This window comes from Mauremys reevesii, linkage group 3 (assembly GCF_016161935.1).
Source record: "Mauremys reevesii isolate NIE-2019 linkage group 3, ASM1616193v1, whole genome shotgun sequence".
NCBI lineage: Eukaryota > Metazoa > Chordata > Testudines > Geoemydidae > Mauremys > Mauremys reevesii.
The window spans coordinates 3,871,113-3,891,643 of NC_052625.1; the positions used below are offsets into that span (position 1 = coordinate 3,871,113).

Here is a 20,531-nt window from a genome sequence, read left to right on the forward strand (position 1 = left end):
TTTCCAAAATTTGATATTTTCAAAACAAGCCATTTCAGTGTATTGGTTTGAAATGAATTTCCTTTTAGAGAGACTTCCTTTAATTTTATTAAATGATGAAAAATGTTACAGGAAGGCTTGATATTGAAACAAAATGTTTTGTTTGACCCGAAAAGATTTTTGTTTTTTTTCCAGAATTGCCAGCAAATCGAATAATCCATTATTCGCACAGCTCTGCCTGTAACTGCCCCATCGATGGATAGCCCCTGAGAGAAGGATGAATGCAAAGCCCTGCCTCAGTGTGGAGGGAGCTGCCTGAGACCATGGGGCTCTCAGGCCTGTAGTAACAGGAATTAGAAAGGCCGTGCTGTGTTGCTGAGGGGCTCCAGACAGACTGATGCAGTTCTGTGTTGGTTAAATTACAGACAGTGTATTTATCGTGCCCTTTATAGAGAAGGTTGCCTGACCATTTCCATCTTGAAAGGTCCTTTTACAATTGCACATAATTTTCCCTGGGACAGCCTATAGTTCGCAGCAGGCCACACCTGTGGAGTCCTTTAAAAAGAACAAAAAACCTTACCCTCCTTGTAGCATGGCTCCTCAGTCCTTAATATCTTTGGCAAAGGACAGAAACTTTCTGTCCCTGGGATTGTTCCTTCTGCCTGATCTTGCTCCGAGGTCACAGAGCATCTATGGCAAAGTACAAAGAAGCAAATAGTTTTGCTTCTCCATCTCTGCTAGGAGAGACTATTCTTCCTAATCCCATTCCCTCAAAAAGTCTATGCCTCTTCTGTGGGAGGAAGCTGATTATATATGCTGTGTATCCTTCCCAGCATGCTTTGCTTCAGAGCCCTACAGTTCTTAGCAGGCCCAGGAGTACTAATCCCAACAGTCCCTCTGGGCTGCAAGAATAGGCTTCAGTCACAGGCCCTGAACAGCAGCAGATGTCTGGTTCTGCTTCCTCCCTGAAATCACGTCTGCTTTCTCAGTGGCTGTTTTTTCTTGCCACACCCCTAAATTCAGTGAATATGCTAGAGACTCGCCACATTAATCTTAAAGAGCCAGTACCCCCATTATACTCACTTTTGGGCTGGACTCTCTTCATTGGTGAATTGTTTTGAGTGGCAGTCACAAGGCAAGTCCAGGGAACAACTGCAGTCCTTGGGGCAGCCAGGGGCTAATTCAGCCCCTGTCATACGTTAGAGCTGCCTCGGGGCTGCTCTAGCTTATGATGTTGGTTGGTAATAGCCTCTTAGAGCTAGAGGTGGCGTAGACAGTTCTGGTGTCAACTGTGGGTTCTTCCACGCCAAAGGAAATCCCAACTTCTCTGCTAGGGCAGCTCTAAGTGGTGCAAACAGGCTAAGGATCTGGCCCTGACTGCTCTCACTGGAACAGTGAATTTGATTTAAAGGGTAGTATAATTACTAGAGATGCAGCAATTTAGTAGCAAATTTGATGTGAATTTTCTGTTTATGATTTCTAAAAAAACTGATCTTTCAGAAACACTGGAGTTTGAGGGGAGAGACATGCTTGTTTTCAGTCTTCCTTTGTAAATAGACTGTGGCCCTGATCCTGTGTGGAGCACTTTGCAGGATCAGGGCTAGCACTTGATATTTGTGAGGAAAATTATATGAAAAGAGGAAGCTCCTTCAGTCTTCCTCAGCCTTTCCCTTCCAACTCGCCAGTCAAACACAAGCGTGCAGCTTTTAACATGTTCTTTTAAATCAAACTTTTTGTTGAAGCCAAAAGACAGAGCATTGCTTTGGAGCTGCTCGAGTCCGAGAGGAAATATGTCATCAACCTGTCCCTGATCCTGAAGATCAAAGCCACGTTGCAAGGCTCAGACATGAAGAGGAACACCAAGGAGAGAAGGTATCGTAACTGCCACACTGGCTTTTATAAGAGGGCCTTTTCAACATTCAGAGTTCTTTTTCCCCCCAAAATTTTTTGGGAACTTTCTCTTAGCCACTTTGAAACCTTTAAGTGCCTAATGTTTTTTATTGCCAGAAAGCTTTAGGTGTTTAAAATTTTTAACATGGGTAAAAGATTCTGCCTTTTCCTGCCTTTCTACTTTCATCAATTCATAGACTCCAAGGCTAGAAGGGACCACTGTGATCATTTAGTCTGACCTCCTGTATAACACAGGCCAGAGAACTTCCCCAAAATAATCCATAGAGCAGATCTTTTAAAAAAACATCCAATCTTGATATTAAAATGGTCAGTGATAGAGAATCCACCATGACTGTTGGTAAATTGTTCCAAGAGTCCCTTCCCTGTTAAAATATTATGCCTTATTTCCAAACATTTCTTGCCTCCTCTAGTCCCCTCTGCATGCCCTTTGACTCACCTCATTTAATCCCCCCTCTCCACCCATCCTGCTCTCCTCCCTCCTGTCTCCCCGAGCACCCACTATTTGAGACCCGAGAACAAAGCCCCCCAATCTCAACTCACCATCTATACCAGGGGTCGGCAACCTTTCTTAAGTGGTGTGCCGAGTCTTCATTTATTCACTCTAATTTATGGTTTTGCGTGCCAGTAATGCATTTTAATCTTTTTAGAAGGTCTCTTTTTAGAAGTCAATAATATATAACTAAACAATTGTTATATGTAAAGTAAATAAGGTTTCAAAATGTTTCAGAAGCTTCATTTAAAATTAAATTAAAATGCAGAGCCCCCTGGACCGGTGGCCAGGACCCAGGCAGTGTGAGTGCCACTGAAAATCAGCTCATGTGCTGCCTTCGGCATGCGTGCCATAGGTTGCCTAACCCTGGTCTATACCTCTCCCTCCACCACTGGAAGTTGCTGGTTTTAACATTAACTATGGACGGTTACTGCTGTCCCATTATAATAGAATATAAAATATATTATTCAGTATCATACATGGCTCAAAGGCATTTCCCCGTCCGTCTCGTCATTCTTCTTTCCACTTCCTGTGTCTCATATCTGTTTCCTCCCCATTTTTCTGGTTCTTCTTTTACCTTTTCCTCTTTTCAGGATCTCTGCATATTCCTCATGGCCACATGCTTCAAAACTCTCTCTGTCCATGTCCTCACTGTATATTAATAATATAATGATAAGCTTGGCATGTTTTCCATGTACATACTGCATTACAGACTTTAATGACATGATTACATGCTTTATCATCATAACATACAATACAATATCATACCTTCTCTCCCCCCACTCAGCCTTTGGAGCTAGTTGGTAATTTTCCATCAAAACAATTTTTGATGGAAAATACTGTTTCTGTACAATTGAAATCTTCTATGGGAAAATTTAGATTTTGCTGAAATTTTTCAATGTTCTGTCAGGTAAATCAAACTGTCTATTTTGTTTTGGGTCAGATTGTCCTGAATCCAAACATTTCAGTTTGCTGAATTAAATGGAAATGTTTTGTTTCAGGTCATTTTGAACCTAATCTGTGTCCACCTGAGCTGCCACAGTGACTCATAGGAATTGTAGTTCAGGTACCTCATGACCTCGTTCTCCTCTATGGGCTCCCTGACCAGACTACATCTCCCACAATACACCATGGTCTCTTCTCTGGTTAAATTGCTGTGATGCATTGTGGGAGTCCCTTGACATAGGTGCATTCTGGGAGACATAGTCTGAGGAGGAGGGGAAAGCAGTGGATGTGCTATTTCTGGACTTTAGCAAAGCTTTTGATACAGTCTCCCACAGTATTCTTGCCAGCAAGTTAAAGAAGTCTGGGCTGGATGAATGGACGGTAAGGTGGATAGAAAACTGGCTAGATGGTCGGGCTCAACGGGTAGTGATCAATGGTTCCATGTCTAGTTGGCAGCCGGTATCAAGTGGAGTGCCCCAAGGGTCGGTGCTGGGGCCGGTTTTGTTCAATATCTTCATTAACGATCTGGAGGATGGTGTGGACTGCACCCTTAGCAAGTTTGCAGATGACACTAAACTGGGAGGAGTGGTTGATATGCTGGAGGGTAGGGATAGGATGCAGAGGGACATAGACAAATTAGAGGATTGGGCCAAAAGAAATATGATTAGGTTCAACAAGGACAAGTGCAGAGTCCTGCACTTAGGACAGAAGAATCCCATGCACTGCTACAGACTAGGGACCGAATGACTGGGCAGCAGTTCTGCAGAAAAGGACATAGGGGTTACGGTGGATGAAAAGCTGAATATGAGTCAACAGTGTGCCCTTGTTGCCAAGAAGGCTAATGGCATTTTGGGTTGTATAAGTAGGGGCATTTCCAGCAGATCGAGGAATGTGATCATTCCCCTCTATTCAGCACTGGTGAGGCCTCATTTGGAGTACTGTGTCCAGTTTTGGGTCCCACACTACAAGAAAGAGGTGGATAAATTGGAGGGAGTCCAGCGGAGGGCAACAAAAATGATTAGGGGGCTGGAGCACATGACTTATGAGGAGAGGCTGAGGGAACTGGGATTGTTTAGCCTGCAGAAGAGAAGAATGAGGGGGGATTTAATAGCTGCTTTCAACTACCTGAAAGGGGGTTCCAAAGAGGATGGATCTAGACTGTTCTCAGTGGTAGAAGATGACAGAACAAGGAGTAATGGTCTCAAGTTGCAGAGGGGGAGGTTTAGGTTGGACATTAGGAAAAACTTTTTCACTAGCAGGGTGGTGAAGCACTGGAATGGGTTACCTAGGGAGGTGGTGGAATCTCCTTCCTTAGAGGTTTTTAAGGTCAGGCTTGACAAAGCCCTGGCTGGGATGATTTAGTTGGGTTTGGTCCTGCTTTGAGCAGGGGGTTGGACTAGATGACCTCCTGAGGTCCCTTCCAACCCTGAGATTCTATGATTCTATGAGGCAGCCCAGTCCATAGAAGAGATCAGAGGTATGAGGCATCCAAACTACAACTCCCATCACACAGATTCAGTTTGGTTTAACAAACCAAAACATTTTGATATTTCTAAACTGAAAGGTTTTTGATGTTTCCATTCAGCAAAATATTTAAATATTTTGCATTTTCATCCTGATTTGGGATGAAAACAGTTGTAAATATATTGGAATTTCTCACAGGATGGAAGTTTTCACCAGCTCTCATTACAAGACAGTAACAGTGCACAGTGAATGAGGCAAGGTTTATGAGTCTCATCCTACTTCCATATGTGGTTGCAGGAGTGGGGCCCAAGTCCTCTAACTCAACTGATAATGGCTCATGCTTTTAGCTGTATAGGTTCATGCCCTGTTGGGCAGAGTCGGTTGCACAAGGCAATGGAGCATTAGGCCCAATGAGTGCAAAACCATGTGAACTGGAACCATAAAACACTAGATTCCAAGCTCTTTGGTGCAGGGACTGCCTACAACTCTGTATTTGTACAGCGCCTCACACAATGGGGCATCATTCATCATTGGTCTGTAGGCTCTACCATAATAACAATGATTAATAATACCTTGTAAAGCAAACCCAGAAATTTTTAAACTGCTGGCCCATGAATGTGAGCAGAATCTGTGGGTTCCCAAAGCCTAGGAATCTGACTCTTTTTCTAGATGAATTTCTATATTCTTTGTGCAATCATATCTGTTATCTTCCCTCTTTAGTTTCTTTCCCGGTTCTTTACGATACCTGGTCCAGCAGCATGTAGACTTACTTCACACACTGCAAGAGAGGGTGCTGAGTTGGCCACGTCCAGGAATCCTGGGAGACATATTCCTGAAGTTAACAAATGATGAGGTATGTTGGTGCTCATGACAGAAAACACCCGACAAAGGCATTAGGATTGCTTTAGTTTAACAACGTATAATGGTGTGTTCGGATCAAACAGAACTGCAGATTTCCCCCCCCCACACACATAATTACGTGTCTGGCTGTATAACAAGTTTAAAAGAACTCTAGGGATAACAATTCTACATACCATACCACTTACTACATACCAGTTCAAGTCAAAAATGGTACATCCATTATAGAATCATAGAAATGCAGAACTGGAAGGGACCTCAAGAGGTCATCTAGTCCAGTAGTTCTCAAACTTTTGCAACCAGAGGACCCCCAATTTAAAAATTTTCAGAGACCCCCAAGCCACCTGTCTCAGCCCTGCCCACTTCTCCAAGGCCCTGCCCCTGCTCACTCCATCCCTCACTCACTTTCAACAGGTTGGAGCAGGGGGTTGGAGTACCGGAGGTGGTGCAGGGTGCAGGCTCTGGGAGGGAGTTTGGGTGCAGGGGCACAGGACTGGGACTCACTTGCTGTGTGACTGTGACCAAAACCTCATGGGCCTTTGCACTGGTAAACCTGTGGCATTGCAGCATGGTTTGTCGGGATGGGCCAACAGAGCAACGTCATGCAAAAATAAATAAATAAAAATCCACAATGTGAACATGGTGCCCCATGGTAACTGGGTCAGATGGTGCCAAAGCGTTGTGGCTCCAGTTGTAGCGTCAGCCGGCCCCTAGGTCTTATCTACACTGCCACCAAGACTTCGCTCAGATCCTGACCATATCACAACACAGGACAACTAGGTAAAGAGTCTGCCTGGACTGGGTGAAGGCCCTGCACATGTCCACTGTTGTAGCATGGTTTGACTGTTGCAGCTTGACAGGCACCATGTTACAATTGTTTGGTCGTGACTGTTTCCGACTGGGTTACAGGTACATGTACGGATAATGGCCTAAGTTACCCAAGCTGTGTGCTATCCCTCCCCATTCCCCTGTCCCTTCTGCACAGCTCGGAGCCAACAGTGAACCTGGGGCTAACCCTGCAGAATTTCAAACCACTAACATTCCTTACTGAGCATTTCTGGGTTTGTTCCTCAGAACAATTTTCTGGACTACTACATTGCTTACTTGAGGGACCTGCCGGAATGCATCTCACTGATCCACGTGGTGATTCTGAAGGAGGTACATTTCTAACCTGTTATTTCAGAGACTCATCCGCCACGACACACAGTCATTACTGGCAATAGTGAAGACACAATCAGTACCCTCCCTCCACAGTGGAAAATAGCAGTTTGACAAATCAAATATTAATGTATTCCTGGAATTTCTCTAAGGAATCAGGCAGTTGAAATAGTACAGAGATATCAGTTCATCCTGAGCACATGAAACATAGCACAGAGAACCACAAAACACACTCCTGAAATCATCAAATCCAGGTCTGGGATTGTCTTTAGCCCCAAGATACTACTGATGGCAGCTGTTGACACCTTTCGGCATAACCAGGCCATTGCTAATTATACACTGGCAGCCTGAGAACGCCGGCAGATTCTGGATTTTCTGTGAAATATCTGAGCTTGTCCCTGGATTACCCCAGGCTGTGGCCCAAACCACCCAATCTCTGTTTGCAAACTGACCCTCCCGCCATCCTGGCCCCACTTCCCACAGCTGTTGGAACATAATATTTTCCAGAGTTTCTTCCTGCCATTTTTTCCCATCCCGCTAACCAAATTATTTCATTACCAAACACTGGTTTCTTGAACGATGGGCCTGTTGATGAATTGGTTGTTCTGCGTTACCAAAGGCAGCTGTCTAATTCTAATGTCACCATGTAACTGAATGAAGTTACATCCAGAAGTTCAATTGAATCAATATCTGTAAAAAACCTCCCCCCGCTAGGAAATCCTCCCTTGCACCCCATCCAGACCACTGCCTGGGAGGGGCTGTAGGAGAATGGATAAACCTTTCCACCTGCCCTGGAGAAAGACCCTTTCCTGAAACCTGCTTGCTGCCAGCCTCTTTGCATTCATGCCAGGGGTCTAATGGCTCACGTCGCTCAGTTGGATGCAAGTCCTGTGGTATCACCCAGGGGAGAGAGGTGGTCTCTAAAGGCCAGATGCCGATATCCTTATTCACACAGAGCAGTGCCCTGCAACTGGAGCAGTGCCATAGAAATCAGTGGGACTAGTCCCAGGAGTGCCTAGTGCCAGTCCAGCCCTTAGCATAACATGATTGGGACTGTTGTCATCTCATCCCATTGTCATTCATCTGTCACTCCCTGTGAGTTGCTGTGTGTACTGTACAGCATCACATGAATACAAACTGCACCGGGAACTTACATGCCATAGTGATGCTAAATCTACTTTCTCCAATTCAGGTGGAAGAAGAAATTAAGTCTGACCTCTACATGCTGTTCTTTCACATAGTCCAGCGTATCCCCGAATACCTTATTCACTTACAGGTAGGACTAATGCATGAAAACTGCCCGGGTCACCCTATTGCCCTGTAATTTGGTATTGGAGTTTACACGGCATGTCACTTCTCTCAGAGCTGGCCTCTGGGGCCTGCCGCCACCCGGCGAAATCGCTGGGCCCTTGAAAGTGGAAGCCAGTGGGGACTGGTCTCTAGGAGACTCTCTCATGATTGGCAGTTTCCTCAGGGCCAGGACAGCCTTCGCCCCCCAGGAATGCCCCTATTCTGAGAAACCCCAGACCCTCACACAGCTGTGGGGGATGTGTGGGCTTCCAGTGACTGGGCTAGGGCTGCCGGGAACTAGTAGCCAACCACGTACAGCTGAGTCCGCTCCTTTGCTGAGTAGCCAGCATGGTCTCTAGCCACAAAGGTGGTGGCTTACTAGTGTGAGATGGCTTAGTGGGACTGGCATGGAAGTGAAGGGCTAATGTTGACCAGGTCCGGCTCCGACATTGGCCCACACCTTGCCCATGGCTGGGTCACGGCTTGATCCCTCTAGCTGAGTTTCCCAATTTGCAAACAGCGCTAATCCATCCCTGTGGAGCGGTGATGCTCTGGCTGTGACTCAGTGCTTTTGCAGGGGTGTTCAAGAGATGGGGAGGACATGGAGAGACTGTGAAGGTGGTGCGGGGAGAATGTAACCTGGGGTGTGGCTGTGAGAGAGTCAATGCGAGGGAAGCAGAGCCATGATGGAAGGCGCAGAGAGAGAATGCAAACAGGAAGGGAGCAGCCTGCAGAGGGCTAGTCGTGGGAGGAGACAGGCAGGGGGTAAAGGAACGCACAAGAGGCTACCCGAGGAAGACACGCACACATTGTTAAGTTTGGTGACTGCTATTGAGGGTATGGGTAACCCTGGCATCCCGTTTCTCTGTAACAGGGGACATACAAAATCCTAGGGAGGCAGGGCTAGCAGCGCCCAAACAAGAATGACCCCCAGACAAGTGCAGCACAAACAGCTGGCTCCTGCAGCCAGGAAATTGGTTTGTTGGGGATGAAAAGCATCTTCTTGCTGACACTCCTCTAAATCCTCAGGCTAGCACTGTGCAGACTGGGGCAATCACAGCCATGGTGGTGTGACAACTGGGTCTTGGGCCTGTCCCAAAAGGAAAGGCTGGCTCTGGTTTCACTGAAACAGTTCAGGCCCCAAGGGAGAAAGGCAGCAGCAGTGCTATAAAGGCCCAGGGAGCCTGGTGTATTTGTATGATGGTCACCCCATTGTCCTAGGCACTGTCCAAATGCCTACAACCCCCCTCTCAAAGAGTTCACACAATGCATTTTCAGAGCCTCATGCGGTTGGTTGATTCTTAGTACTAACCCAAAGTAACAGCTCCTTTGCATGAAAAGAGCGAGGACATAGTCCAAACGGTCTGCTGTGGTGATGAATCCACTGGGAATCTAGTGAAGACCCATTAAATCGACCACAGATCCCTCTCCCGTCGACTCCGGTACTCCACCGGAACGAGAAGTGTAAGGTAAGTCGACGGGAGAGTTTCTCCTGTCGACCCAGCGTGATGTAGACGCCACAGTAAGTCGACCTAAGGTACGTCGACTCCTACTACATTATTCACATAGCTGGAGTTGTGTAACTTAGGTCGACTTAATCCCGTAGTGTAGACCTGCCCTTAGTACTAACCCAAAGTCACGTTAGCGCCTTTGCATGAAAAGAGCGAGGACATCGTCCAAACAGTCTGCTTCCCTTTGCGCCCCAGAACATCCTGAAGTACACCGAGCAAGAGCACCCCGATTACTACCTGCTCCTGGTATGTGTGCAGCGCTTCCGCATTTTTATCTCGCACTACAGCCTGCTATTACAGTGCAATGAAGACCTGCTCATACAGAAACGGAAAAAGCTGAAGAAGTAAGTCTAGCACAAGATATGGCCCTGTACTCTCAGGGAGAAATGATGGAGCAGCTGGAAATAAAGGGCCAGATTCTCAGTTGGTGTCCATGGGCCCACTGCTCCAGAGCGGTCAAATTGTCAGATTTCCACCAGCTGAAGGTCTGGCTCCTGTTAGATCAGAACATTTGTTGTCAAGTTTTTTGGATCAGATTTGGAGCAGCCACTTCCTGATGGTTCAGAGAAAAAAAAGAAGTTCCTTTTATTTGTTCTAAATGTACCAGCCATTAATTTAAACAAATGACTCCTTGGTTTCATAGGCCTGGTCCACCCTAGAAAAATTCCCTGTTGCTGACAGCAGGTGATAGACATGGGTTCAGTTGCAAGCGTCCAGCAAATCAAGGTTAAGACGTGCTTTGAGCAGATTTTAGCCACCGCTTGCTGAAATAGCTTTGAATAGGCCCTGAAGACCTTACAGCCTAAATAGACAAGGCAGAATTATTGTCCCAGCAGAAGGGGAACTGAAGCACAGTGGGTTAAGTAAGGTGCTTGATTGTCCTACAGGAAGTCTGAGGCTGAGCTGGGAATCAACCCTAGATCTCCCAAGTCCTACATAAGGGCCGTAACCACAAAGACATCACCCTTTCTCACAAATGAGGCTGTTACTGAAACGATGCGTGGTTCTGTTTATTGGTGATTAATTTCAATTCCCCTAGGTCGTCCCTGGTTAAGTTATACAAAGGTCTGGCTTCTCAGTGTGCCAGTGCCAGCCAGGAGGTTTCTCAAACACCCAGCACAACAGCCGTCCGAGACAGCGGGATCCACTCCGAAGAGGTGATGCAGCCGTTCCCAGCAGCCCCCTCTTCCAGCACAACAGCCACGTAAGCCTATTGTCAGGCCGGTATCGCTTCCCTCCCCACACAGCCCCAACAAGGTTCAGCAGCACCAATGTGCCACGAGAAATAGCCAAGCATGTTGCTGCAGCATGGCCATTCTGGGGTGGGGCTGCAGTGGGTTGGCTCCCCTGTGCAGGGTAATAAACCTCTCTATGCATTCTCAGGAGGAAGTACATTCTGGGAGCAGGTCTGAGTGGTGGGGAATGCCTGGGGAAGGGAGGGGAACAGGTCTCCTGGCAAACAGCTTGGAAATTCTTGGTGCAGGAGCAGAGGGATCGTAGTAGCCAATCAGAGTAGAGAGATTTGCATTATCCCAGTGTAGTTATCGCAAAACAACTTGGTGACGATGCAAATTCCTGCACTCTGGTTGGGTAATGGCTGCCAGGCTGTCAAAAAGGATTAAAATATGGGACAGCTGAGAGAGCAGGCTAGTTAGGGAGCAGTGGTTATAGGAGGTGCACGCAAAGCAGTGGGGAAGCCCACTGTACTAATCAGTGCTGGTTGAGAAATAGTAAGGTCTTTCTACAAGATCTGCTGGAGCTCCAAAAGAAGGAAGGGCATGAGGAAGAGTTTACTGGCTGAGGGTCTCTGGCTTGTTCTCTGCAGGAGGTCAGACTGGATGATCACAATGGTCCTGTCTTGGCCTTAAAAATCTATTAAATATTGGGTGTAAAAAACACTGAAATAGTTTTCATCCTGCAGGTTGTGGACAAGGACCCTCTTTTTTTATTTATTTGAAGGGGTTTTTTTTCCAGATTTTTATATAACATTTTCAGTGTTCGAATGAAAAATGTCCACCACCTCTCGTTTTAATGCAGTTTTCCGGAAAGCTGGTCTGCGTTTCCAAGGCCAGAGATTCACTCAGACCCAAGAGGGTGAGCAGGGCTGCCGTGCTAATCTGTGCAGTCCAGATCCGCTAGGGATTCATTCTGATAGATTTCCCCGGAGCACAATAATGCATTTTTCATTGTTGCAAAGCCAAAAATTGCATGAGAGCGTTTTGTGGAATTCCAGTAATCCACCATTGTGTGCTTATGGTGTTGTTTAAAAGAAAGTGATTGCTATGATCCAGTGCACTGCAGTGACAACAGTTTGTCTGCACAGGAACACTTTCACCTGCTTTGCAGTTCAGCTGGTTGGGAATTTGGGGCTGAATGTTCACAAGGAGTTAGGCTCCTAACTTCCACTGATTTTCATTTTATGAGCTAAAACCTAAGTTAAGAGCCTAACTCCTTTTTGAGCTTTCAGCCCTTTTTGACTTTTTTTCCCCATTGGAAAATGCTGATTTGTTGGGTTTCAACACATTTTTTTTTTGACTCAACATGTTTTTTGAAATTGTCCAAATGTATCATTTCAACATCTTCTCAATGCGAAATCCCGGCTTTCCAGTTCAAAACAATGCCAATACATTTTTAATAGTTAAAACTGGAACAAAACATTTGGAAATTATTTAAACCAAATATTTTCATTGACACAACCCCCCTTTTATGTATGTACGTATGTATTTATTTATTGAGATTTTCTGTTTGCAAAAAATTTTGTCCCAATTTTGGGCTGGGAAAATTTTTTTTAAATCTCAGTTTTTCTCAGGATGGGCAAAGCTGTACGTAGTCGGGTGGCTAGCCTGAGCCACTGCCTGTGTCGCCGCGGCTGCACTGCTATTTTTGGTGCTGTCTCCAGCAACTTAGCGCATGTACATCGATCCGAGCGGGGAATCTCACTTCCCAGCTGCAGTGGAGATGGACCTCTAGTGAACACAGTGTCTCCAAGGTTCTAGCTACAGGGAGGGCTGGGGCCTTTTCCCCATCCTTGCCTCCATACTGGCAGGAGATGCTGACCAGATGCGACTGAGGTGCTTTCTCCAAGAGAAGCGCACCTCTGAAACCCACAGGGGAAATCCCAACTTCCTCAGCTGGAATTCCCCATGGGGGCCTCTGCCCAGCCCTCCAGCACACTAGGGGACAGCAGGGGCAGGGTCTTCCCAGACCTCTTGAAGGGAAAGAGAGAGGCAGCGTGAGGCATGGCCCCTGAGCTAGGGGAGAGTGACAACAGATTGAAGAGTAGGAGCTTCCCCTCTGCTCTCAAGAGAGGGGACAGGGGCTATCCCCCCCCCCAGCCCCGCTCCGCCTGTCTTTAGCTCTGAGCGTGAGTGGATGAGCTGCCCGCGTGCCCAGTTACTGCACAGGTACTGGAATGGCCACAGTGCTCAGCAGGCATGGCAGGGTTTACAGGACTCTGGATTCTAGTTGCACTGGGACACGCATGTGCAGTAACCAGAGGGTTCCTCCCTCCTGCCAGTCCAGACCTGCTGCTTTCTGGCATTTCTTGCACCATACAGAATGCTTGTGACACCCTTATTAAATGGCACTTGAGTGACTAAGGTAGTGGCTGAGCCAGGCTGACGAAATGCATGTACATCACGGTTCTTTCTGTATTTCCTCCCCCCACTTCCTTCCTTTTTAAGGCATTTGGTGTCACAGATGAAGAAGAACCAGCCTGCAATGATGGAGAACATCCAGGCTGGGAAGCCATCAGACTGGGAAATGGAGGCTAGAAAACACGAAAGGCCAGAAAATATCCTTGCTTCGTCTCAGTTCCCCGAGCAGGAGCTAAAGGCCATGTCCATCCCTTTGCAAGCGATCCCGGAGATGGAATATGAAACTCCCCCAGCCGATCCAATGGGAAATGCTGAGAGATCTGTCAGGACCTCAATGGAGCTGCTCCAGGATGGTAGAAGCTTTGCTCCAAACTATGAAGAGCTGGACTATGGGAGGGAAGTTTTCACCCTGCCAGGTCCCTATGAGGACGAGACCTTTCAAAATCTGGCTCTTTTTGAGACCTGCTCCCCGGCCTCCTCTGAATCCAGCCTAGATATTTGCTTTTTAAGGCCTGTTAGCTTTACAGTGGAACCAGACAGGACAGATCACTCGTCACAGCCGCTGCCCAAAAGCAGCAGTGCTTACAAACAGGAGGCGTTTCACAGCAAAGGCAAGCAGCTGAGCAGGTCCCTGAAGGAGTTCCCCAGGAGCACTGAGGTCATGAGCACTAGACCCTACAGCACCCGGAGCAGCAGCAGTAGCCAGCTGCAGCACAAGCAGGAGAGAAGCATGCAACCTCACCTGATCTCTGCATCATCTAGAAGCTCCCAAAGGAGCTACTTTCCCCCACCAAGAGGGCTAGGGGAGAAACAGAGCTTTTTGGAAGTAAGGAGGCGAAAATAAAAAAGCAAAATTTTGCAGCAGGGTCAGAGAAACTTTTAAGGGAGAGTTTTCCAAAATAGCTTCCAAATTTGCACATGCAAAGCCTTCCCCTGCACAGATACGTCAGGTAGTGAGGAGCAGAAGGGCACAATTTGCACCCAAATACCAGGCTGCAAGGGGGCAAATGCAGGTTTGGTGAATGCAATTTTGTGGGTGCAGGTTCAGAGACCACTTCTGAAAATTTGGCCCTTCTTGTGTGTCTGACTTTTTTCTCCCACTGTCACTGAGCCCCTGCGATCCATGCTTTTCTAGTGCTGGGCAGCCCCCATGCTTTTCTCAGTGCTGGGCAGCCCCCTGCAGCAAGCCCCTCGATGGAGGAAACACGTTAACAATGGAGCACAACCCTTTGAAATGAGGGCTCGGACCTGCTTGTGGTGGGCAAAAGAGGCAGGGCCAAGAGCTCCTGCATTAAATTAAGACAAATGCAGTTAGGGCCAGATCTGTAGCTGCTATAAATCAATGTGGCTCCACCGAAGCCAGTGGGCCCAGATCCCCAGCAGGTGTAAACCATTTCAGCACCACTGAAGTCAGCCCAGTTGCAGCAGCTGAGGATCTGGCCCACAAACTCTCGCCCGACTGGCACCTGATCTAGGTCTCGTGACGCAGTGCGACTGTGTCTGAATACAGACAGGGCCTCGCTGTGGTAACCCCAGCTCTGTGCAAGCTTATACAAAGGTGATGGCTTAGAACGGGACACAGCACTAACCCAAACATGGGGCAAGGTAAATTCAGACCTGGGGGGGGAGACATATTTGGTCCCCTCTGAGAGGATCCTCCAGGGATGGGCACTGTTGGCCTGTGTGCAGAGCTGGGGAATGCCCAGCAGAGGATGGGGAGGAAGGAACGAGGAGAGCCCCAGAAACACTAAAGAGATAGCGCAGGAGCACAGACAATGAAGATTAGAAAACGGTGAGGAGGATGGAGAAGTGACTGAGGCAGGGCCGAATGCCTGGGGAACAGCCTGCACGGAGTTGTTAATAATTACCCCTAGCTCTTATCTAGCACTTTTCATCAGTAGATCTAAAAGTGCTTCACCCAAGGAGGCTGGGATCTTTGTCCCATTTTACAGATGGGGAAACCGAGGCACGGGGCGGTGACGGGACTTGCCCAAGGTCACCCAACAGGCCAGTGGCAGAGCTGGGAATAGACCCCAGGTGGCCAGTTCAGTGCTTCATCCACTAGACCACACTGGCAATGGGGGTGGGGGTTGAGCTTTAAACTCGCACCCTTCCAGAATCACTTCCCCGTGCAGCCCACCCATTAGAGGAAGGGTCCTACAGCATCATTGCCTTAGCACCAGTGAGAGGAGTCCCTCACTGACACACTTACGTTACAGTCCATGTGTCAGTGACAGGTGACCTCATGCTGTGTCCTGCGGCTGCGCATACAGCGAGTGACAAAGCCAGCGGCACCATCCGCCCTCCCCCAGAGGCACCCTCCATCCAACACGGTGAGCATGCCCGATGGAGGATCCACTGGTGGAAGGTGCCACCCCCCTGCACCGCTTTGCCCCATAGTTGGTGAAGGGATTCTGAATCCTTGCAGATGAAAAGCTGGAGCATTGGTAACAGGGACGTTGTTCAGCTCTGACGTGGCTTAAAACAGTCACTCTGTATAAGGGTTATTTTTACCCCCTCAATTATTCTTCCTCGGTTTCCCTGGCTTTACAGACCCCACATTAACTGCTGTGCAGAGGCGTCACTACTGCAGAAGTCTGAGCGATGGAGCAGTCTAACCCACACAGACAAATGCAGAGTGGAATAAGGTGCAAATTTTTAGCCGTGAGGGTAATTAACTACTGGAACAACTTACCAAGGGCTGTGGTAGAGTCTCCCTCACTGGCCATTTTAAAATCAGATTGGATGCTTTTGCTAATAGATATGCTGTAGTTCAAACAGGAATTAATGTAGGGAAGTTCTGTGGCCTGTATTTTACAGGAGTTAAAACTAGATGAGCACAATAGTCCTTTCTGGCCTTGGAATCTATGAAACCAGACTCCTCAACATGACCTGGCTGTCAGGTTCCTCCGTTTCCTCCACTGCGGAGAGAAGGGTGAGGTTGTAAATTCTGGTTAAACCATCTTTTCCATTTTAGGAGCTACATGCAGAAGACAACACCAGGTTCTGCCAGAAGGATGACAACGAACAAACATCCTTCAGCGAGCACAACCCGCGGCAGGAACCCAAAGGGGGCTTCCGGAGCTCCTTCCGCAAGCTCTTCAAAAAGAAATGAGCTGTCCAGCAGGAGGTGGGCAGTGATCTAACTGCTACAGCTCTTCCCCTGAGCCCTGAGATTGCAGACAGAAAACAATCCAGGGCTGCAACTTCCAGGTCCATGGCCAGCACAGTAGAAAAGAGGGGGGAGGTTTCCATTGCTGACTCTCAACAGCATCTTGCTCTCCCTAAAACAGCGGAAGGGTGCACGGTGGATCGAAACGGAGATTGTTAGGGGTGGGGCAAATTGATTTGGTGGCAATAGGAACCCACTGAGCCTTCATCCAAAACCTAAACTCGGCTTTCCATCCACTCCCACCCTCAAGGCATTTTTCTCTGCCCGGCCACGTTCCTGTGAGGCCCCAAAGTGGAAGTGCACGTGGGAGAGGCTGCACTTGTAGGTTTTCAGCCTGACTGGAAGCGGGAAGAACTTGGCTGAACAGGATTCCCAGCTTGATATTGCAGGGCTGAGAGGTCCTGAGCAGCGACGAGCTTCGGATGGACCCTGGCTTTCCGAACTTCACCGTCCCTGGCAGCTCTGCCGTAACTTGCATTTTGCATGAGTCCCTCTGATCGTTTCAATGCTGTAGGAACAGTTGCTCTTGCTGCCATGTTCGTATGAGATGTTATTTGTATTCTGGCAGCCCTTAGTGATCCTGGCCCCATTACGTGAGGCGCTTGGTCTCATATGCGGTTTACAGGTCCCCTTTTATTGTTTAGCTATAGAAAACTCAGCCTGGGGCCTGCGACTCACTGTGTGTCTGTACAGCACCTGGCACAATGGGGCCGTGATCCTGGCTGAGGCTTCCAATGCTGCTATGGTGAATAATCATCACTGTGTGAAAGCTCTGTACCGTCCCTGGCCTATGCAGTATCTTGTGAATTAACCTGGAATCAGGTAGTTCCATGCATCACCAGTTACAAGTGTTTCCTGAGGTGCAAGGACAGGTTTTTTGTTGTTGTTGCTTTTTTCCCCATAACAAAGCCATGATTTCCCCCCTGCTCACGCCATGGCAAACCCTTAGCCTCAAAAATGATAGTGACACAGAAAGTTACCTTATATCCTTTAGTTAAAATGAAAAAAAGGAACAGAAGGAAATCTGTGCCCTTCCTGCGTGCTCTATGTACTAAGCTCTGGCAGCAAGAGCAGTTGTTTATGTAGGGCTGGAACTCTGGAGGCAGCTTGTTTATGGATTTGTGTTACTCTAGCACCTCGAATGCCACCTGGGATTGGACCTCGTTGTGCTCAGCCCTGTACCGAGTCAGAGACAGCCCCTGCCCCGACAAGCTTACAAACTAAACAGACAGGAGCAACACACGGTAAAGGAGAGGTATAGAACATATGAGTAAAGCCCCCAACCCCCAGAGCCATAAGGCTGCCTGGATCTCTTGCCGTTTCCCTGGGTACTTACACTGGAGATGAGACTGACGAGTATATCGGAACCCTCCTATCAAAATTATAAATGGGGCCCTGGCCCGTTCCACTGCCACCTTGGGACTGGGCCCCACTGTATGGCTGGTGCGTCTGAATTGTGGCCAGGTTGAAATCTGGCTCCAGAAAAAGAAAGAATGGCCCCTCCGAGAGACAAACCTGCTGAGTTCTTCTCAGCTTTCCCTCTGTTAGCAGAATAACGTTTTTTATTTACTTGTAGTGCCATAGCACATAGGAACCCTCGTCAAGGACCAGGCCCCCACTGTGCTTGGGGCTGTACAAACACAGAACACAGACACGGCGTGTCCCCCCACAGGTTACAATCTAAATATGAGAGAAGAATCAATAGACAGATACAGAGAGAGGAGAACACGAACAGTGCAACAGTCCTGGTCAGCATGATCAGCAGGGCTGTCTGCACACCTGCTGCCTAATGGAATCAAGTTGTTTGTAGACATTGAGGAGGACAATGAGGTCGCTTTGTGGCTGTCTATGGGGAGCTCCTCCCCAGGGCGAGGGGCAGCATGGCAGAAAGCACTGAGGGGCTTGTTTGAAAATGCAGCAAGTGGGCAATGGAGGCCGGCGTCATGGGCCGATCGCAGGTGGGAGTCAACGTTTCAACAGCAAATGAGAGATGAGAGGTAGGTGGGGATAAGCTTTGAAAGTGAAGACAAGTAGCTTGTGTGTGATGCACGAGAGAAGGGGGAGCCAATGAAGGGATGCAAAGAGAGGGGAGTGTGGTAAAAGTGACGGGCTAGGACACTGATCTTCGCAGCAACATTCAGGGTGGATATGAACGGGACAAGATGACATTAGGCAAGGACGGAGGGAAGGATGTTCCATTAATGAAGATGTGAGATGAGAACTTGGATGAGTTTAGCTGTGTGGATGGACAAGAAAGGCCGTATCTTAAGAGATGTTGTGCAGCAGGAATCTGCAAGATTTAGACATAGCCTGGATGTGAGGATTTAGAGAGAGCTCTGAGTTCAAGATGACACCCTATTGCAGGCCTGAATATCAGGCAAGATGGTGGTGTTGTCCACAGTGATTGAGAAAGGAAGTAGGAAAGAGGGTTTTTGGGGGGAAATTAGGAGTTCTGTTTTAGCCAAGTTTAGCTTGAGCTGGTGGCTACACATCTGTGAGATGTCGTCAGAGAGACTGGACCAGATCTTAGTTTGGACAGAAGGAGGCAGTCTAAAGGAGAGAGGTAGATCTGAGAGTCATTGGCATAGAGATGATAGTTGGTTGTGTGTTTGGATGGCATTATCCAGCAAAAGCTGTAGAGGGAGATTAGAAGGAGGCCAAGGACAGAGCCCTTTGGAACACAGGGCCGGATTAATGAGATTGGAGGGCAGGAGCTAATGTTTTTTGGAGGCCTCCCAGTATTAATGAGAGAAAAAAGTACCAGCTTATGACAATCAACAAGTCACGTATGATACTGAATAAACATGAAAAGATAATCAAAGACAATGAACAGGTTATATATTTCCTGGATAAACATAAAAACATAAAACATTGAGTCAAATGAAAATGTTGCTTGTTCAAACTGACATCTTGCGAGCTGCACTTTCAGTTATTGTATCCTCAGATGACACTGTGCCCAGTAAATCCCATTCAATTGACATGATAGAAAGAGCATTAAGCTTCACTTCTACTGTAGTTGACCAAAGATTTGATTTTTTTTTTATTAAGGCAAGCTTGGAGAACAATTGCTCTGCTTCAGTTGGCAATGGCTGGAATCAAATACAGTCTCAACACAATGAAGATATTCAGCATGCAAAAATGTGATGATTCCAGTAGCACTCTTATCCTGCATGTCACAATATCTTATAAATGCTGAAAAATAAAACATTTCAGCGAAAGGACCAGGCTCTAGATCATTCGGGTAAGCGTTGAGCAATGCCTGAGTGCATGTTTGCATCTCTTCTTCACTTCATACTTGTTCAAGAAAAATAAGGAAGCCAAATTTTGCAGATTGTTCAGCATAACATTCACTCCTTTTTAGTTTCCAACTTAGTTTATTGAGGATAACATAAAAACATTCAACCTCATATTTCCTTCTTTCTTGTAGTGTCACTTTCACCATGTGGAAATTTTTGTTTTAAGGTACATTTGTATTCTGTAAGACTTATGTCCCAATTTTTTGCTTGTGTCTCAAAAATGGTCAAAACTGATACTGTAACCTTGTGACAAACTCTTGCAAGGAACTCAGCAAATGAACAGCAACAACAAGATCCAGACCTGGCTTTTGAAGCTTTACACTAGTTTTGTCAAAGCTTGCTAGTATCACAGTCTATAAGATATTCATAATTGCACTCAGCTCCTTTCCTTGTACAACTATTGTGCCTCTCTTCCAGTTTTACTGTTTTCCTTGGCATTGTCTATTGTTTCTTTCAAACAATGTTGAATACCTTCATAATCTACTACAATTGTTTTACAAGATTCAGCATGACAGGACCATCTTGACTTCAAAATGGTTTTTAGGGCAAAAAGAGTTCTTTGCTCACACTTGTTAGCATTGTTGCACAGAAGCTGCCATTTCCTGGGTGATGCTGCATTAAAAAAATAGTTTCTGAACAAAACTGAAAAAGTTTATGGCTTTCATGCAAGAATCAATGCTGCAAGTTCCAACTAAGTTCACAAAATGAGCTGTGCATGGCACATGCACAGCTAGTGGGCTTAGTTTTTAATCTGATCTTTTGATTTTGAAGACCATCATACGTTCCAGACACGGTAAGAACATAAGAATGGCCATACTGGGTCAGACCAAGGGTCCATCTAGCCCAGTATCCTCCTGTCTT

General features: G+C 47.1%; 1 protein-coding gene across 1 annotated transcript in view; it reads left to right on the forward strand.

Moving 5' to 3' along the window:
* The window catches only part of ARHGEF33 (Rho guanine nucleotide exchange factor 33), a 43,591-nt gene extending 23,932 nt beyond the window's left edge, over positions 1–19,659 (forward strand). The window contains exons 8-16 of the mRNA XM_039532657.1: positions 1,722–1,851; positions 5,510–5,642; positions 6,722–6,805; positions 7,998–8,081; positions 9,802–9,950; positions 10,646–10,810; positions 13,290–14,028; positions 16,180–16,332; positions 17,508–19,659. Of these exons, the coding sequence (XP_039388591.1) occupies positions 1,722–1,851; positions 5,510–5,642; positions 6,722–6,805; positions 7,998–8,081; positions 9,802–9,950; positions 10,646–10,810; positions 13,290–14,028; positions 16,180–16,317 (1,622 nt within the window). The 3' untranslated portion in view covers positions 16,318–16,332; positions 17,508–19,659. The remainder of the gene's footprint in view (positions 1–1,721; positions 1,852–5,509; positions 5,643–6,721; positions 6,806–7,997; positions 8,082–9,801; positions 9,951–10,645; positions 10,811–13,289; positions 14,029–16,179; positions 16,333–17,507) is intronic.
* Positions 19,660–20,531: the final 872 nt, after the last annotated feature.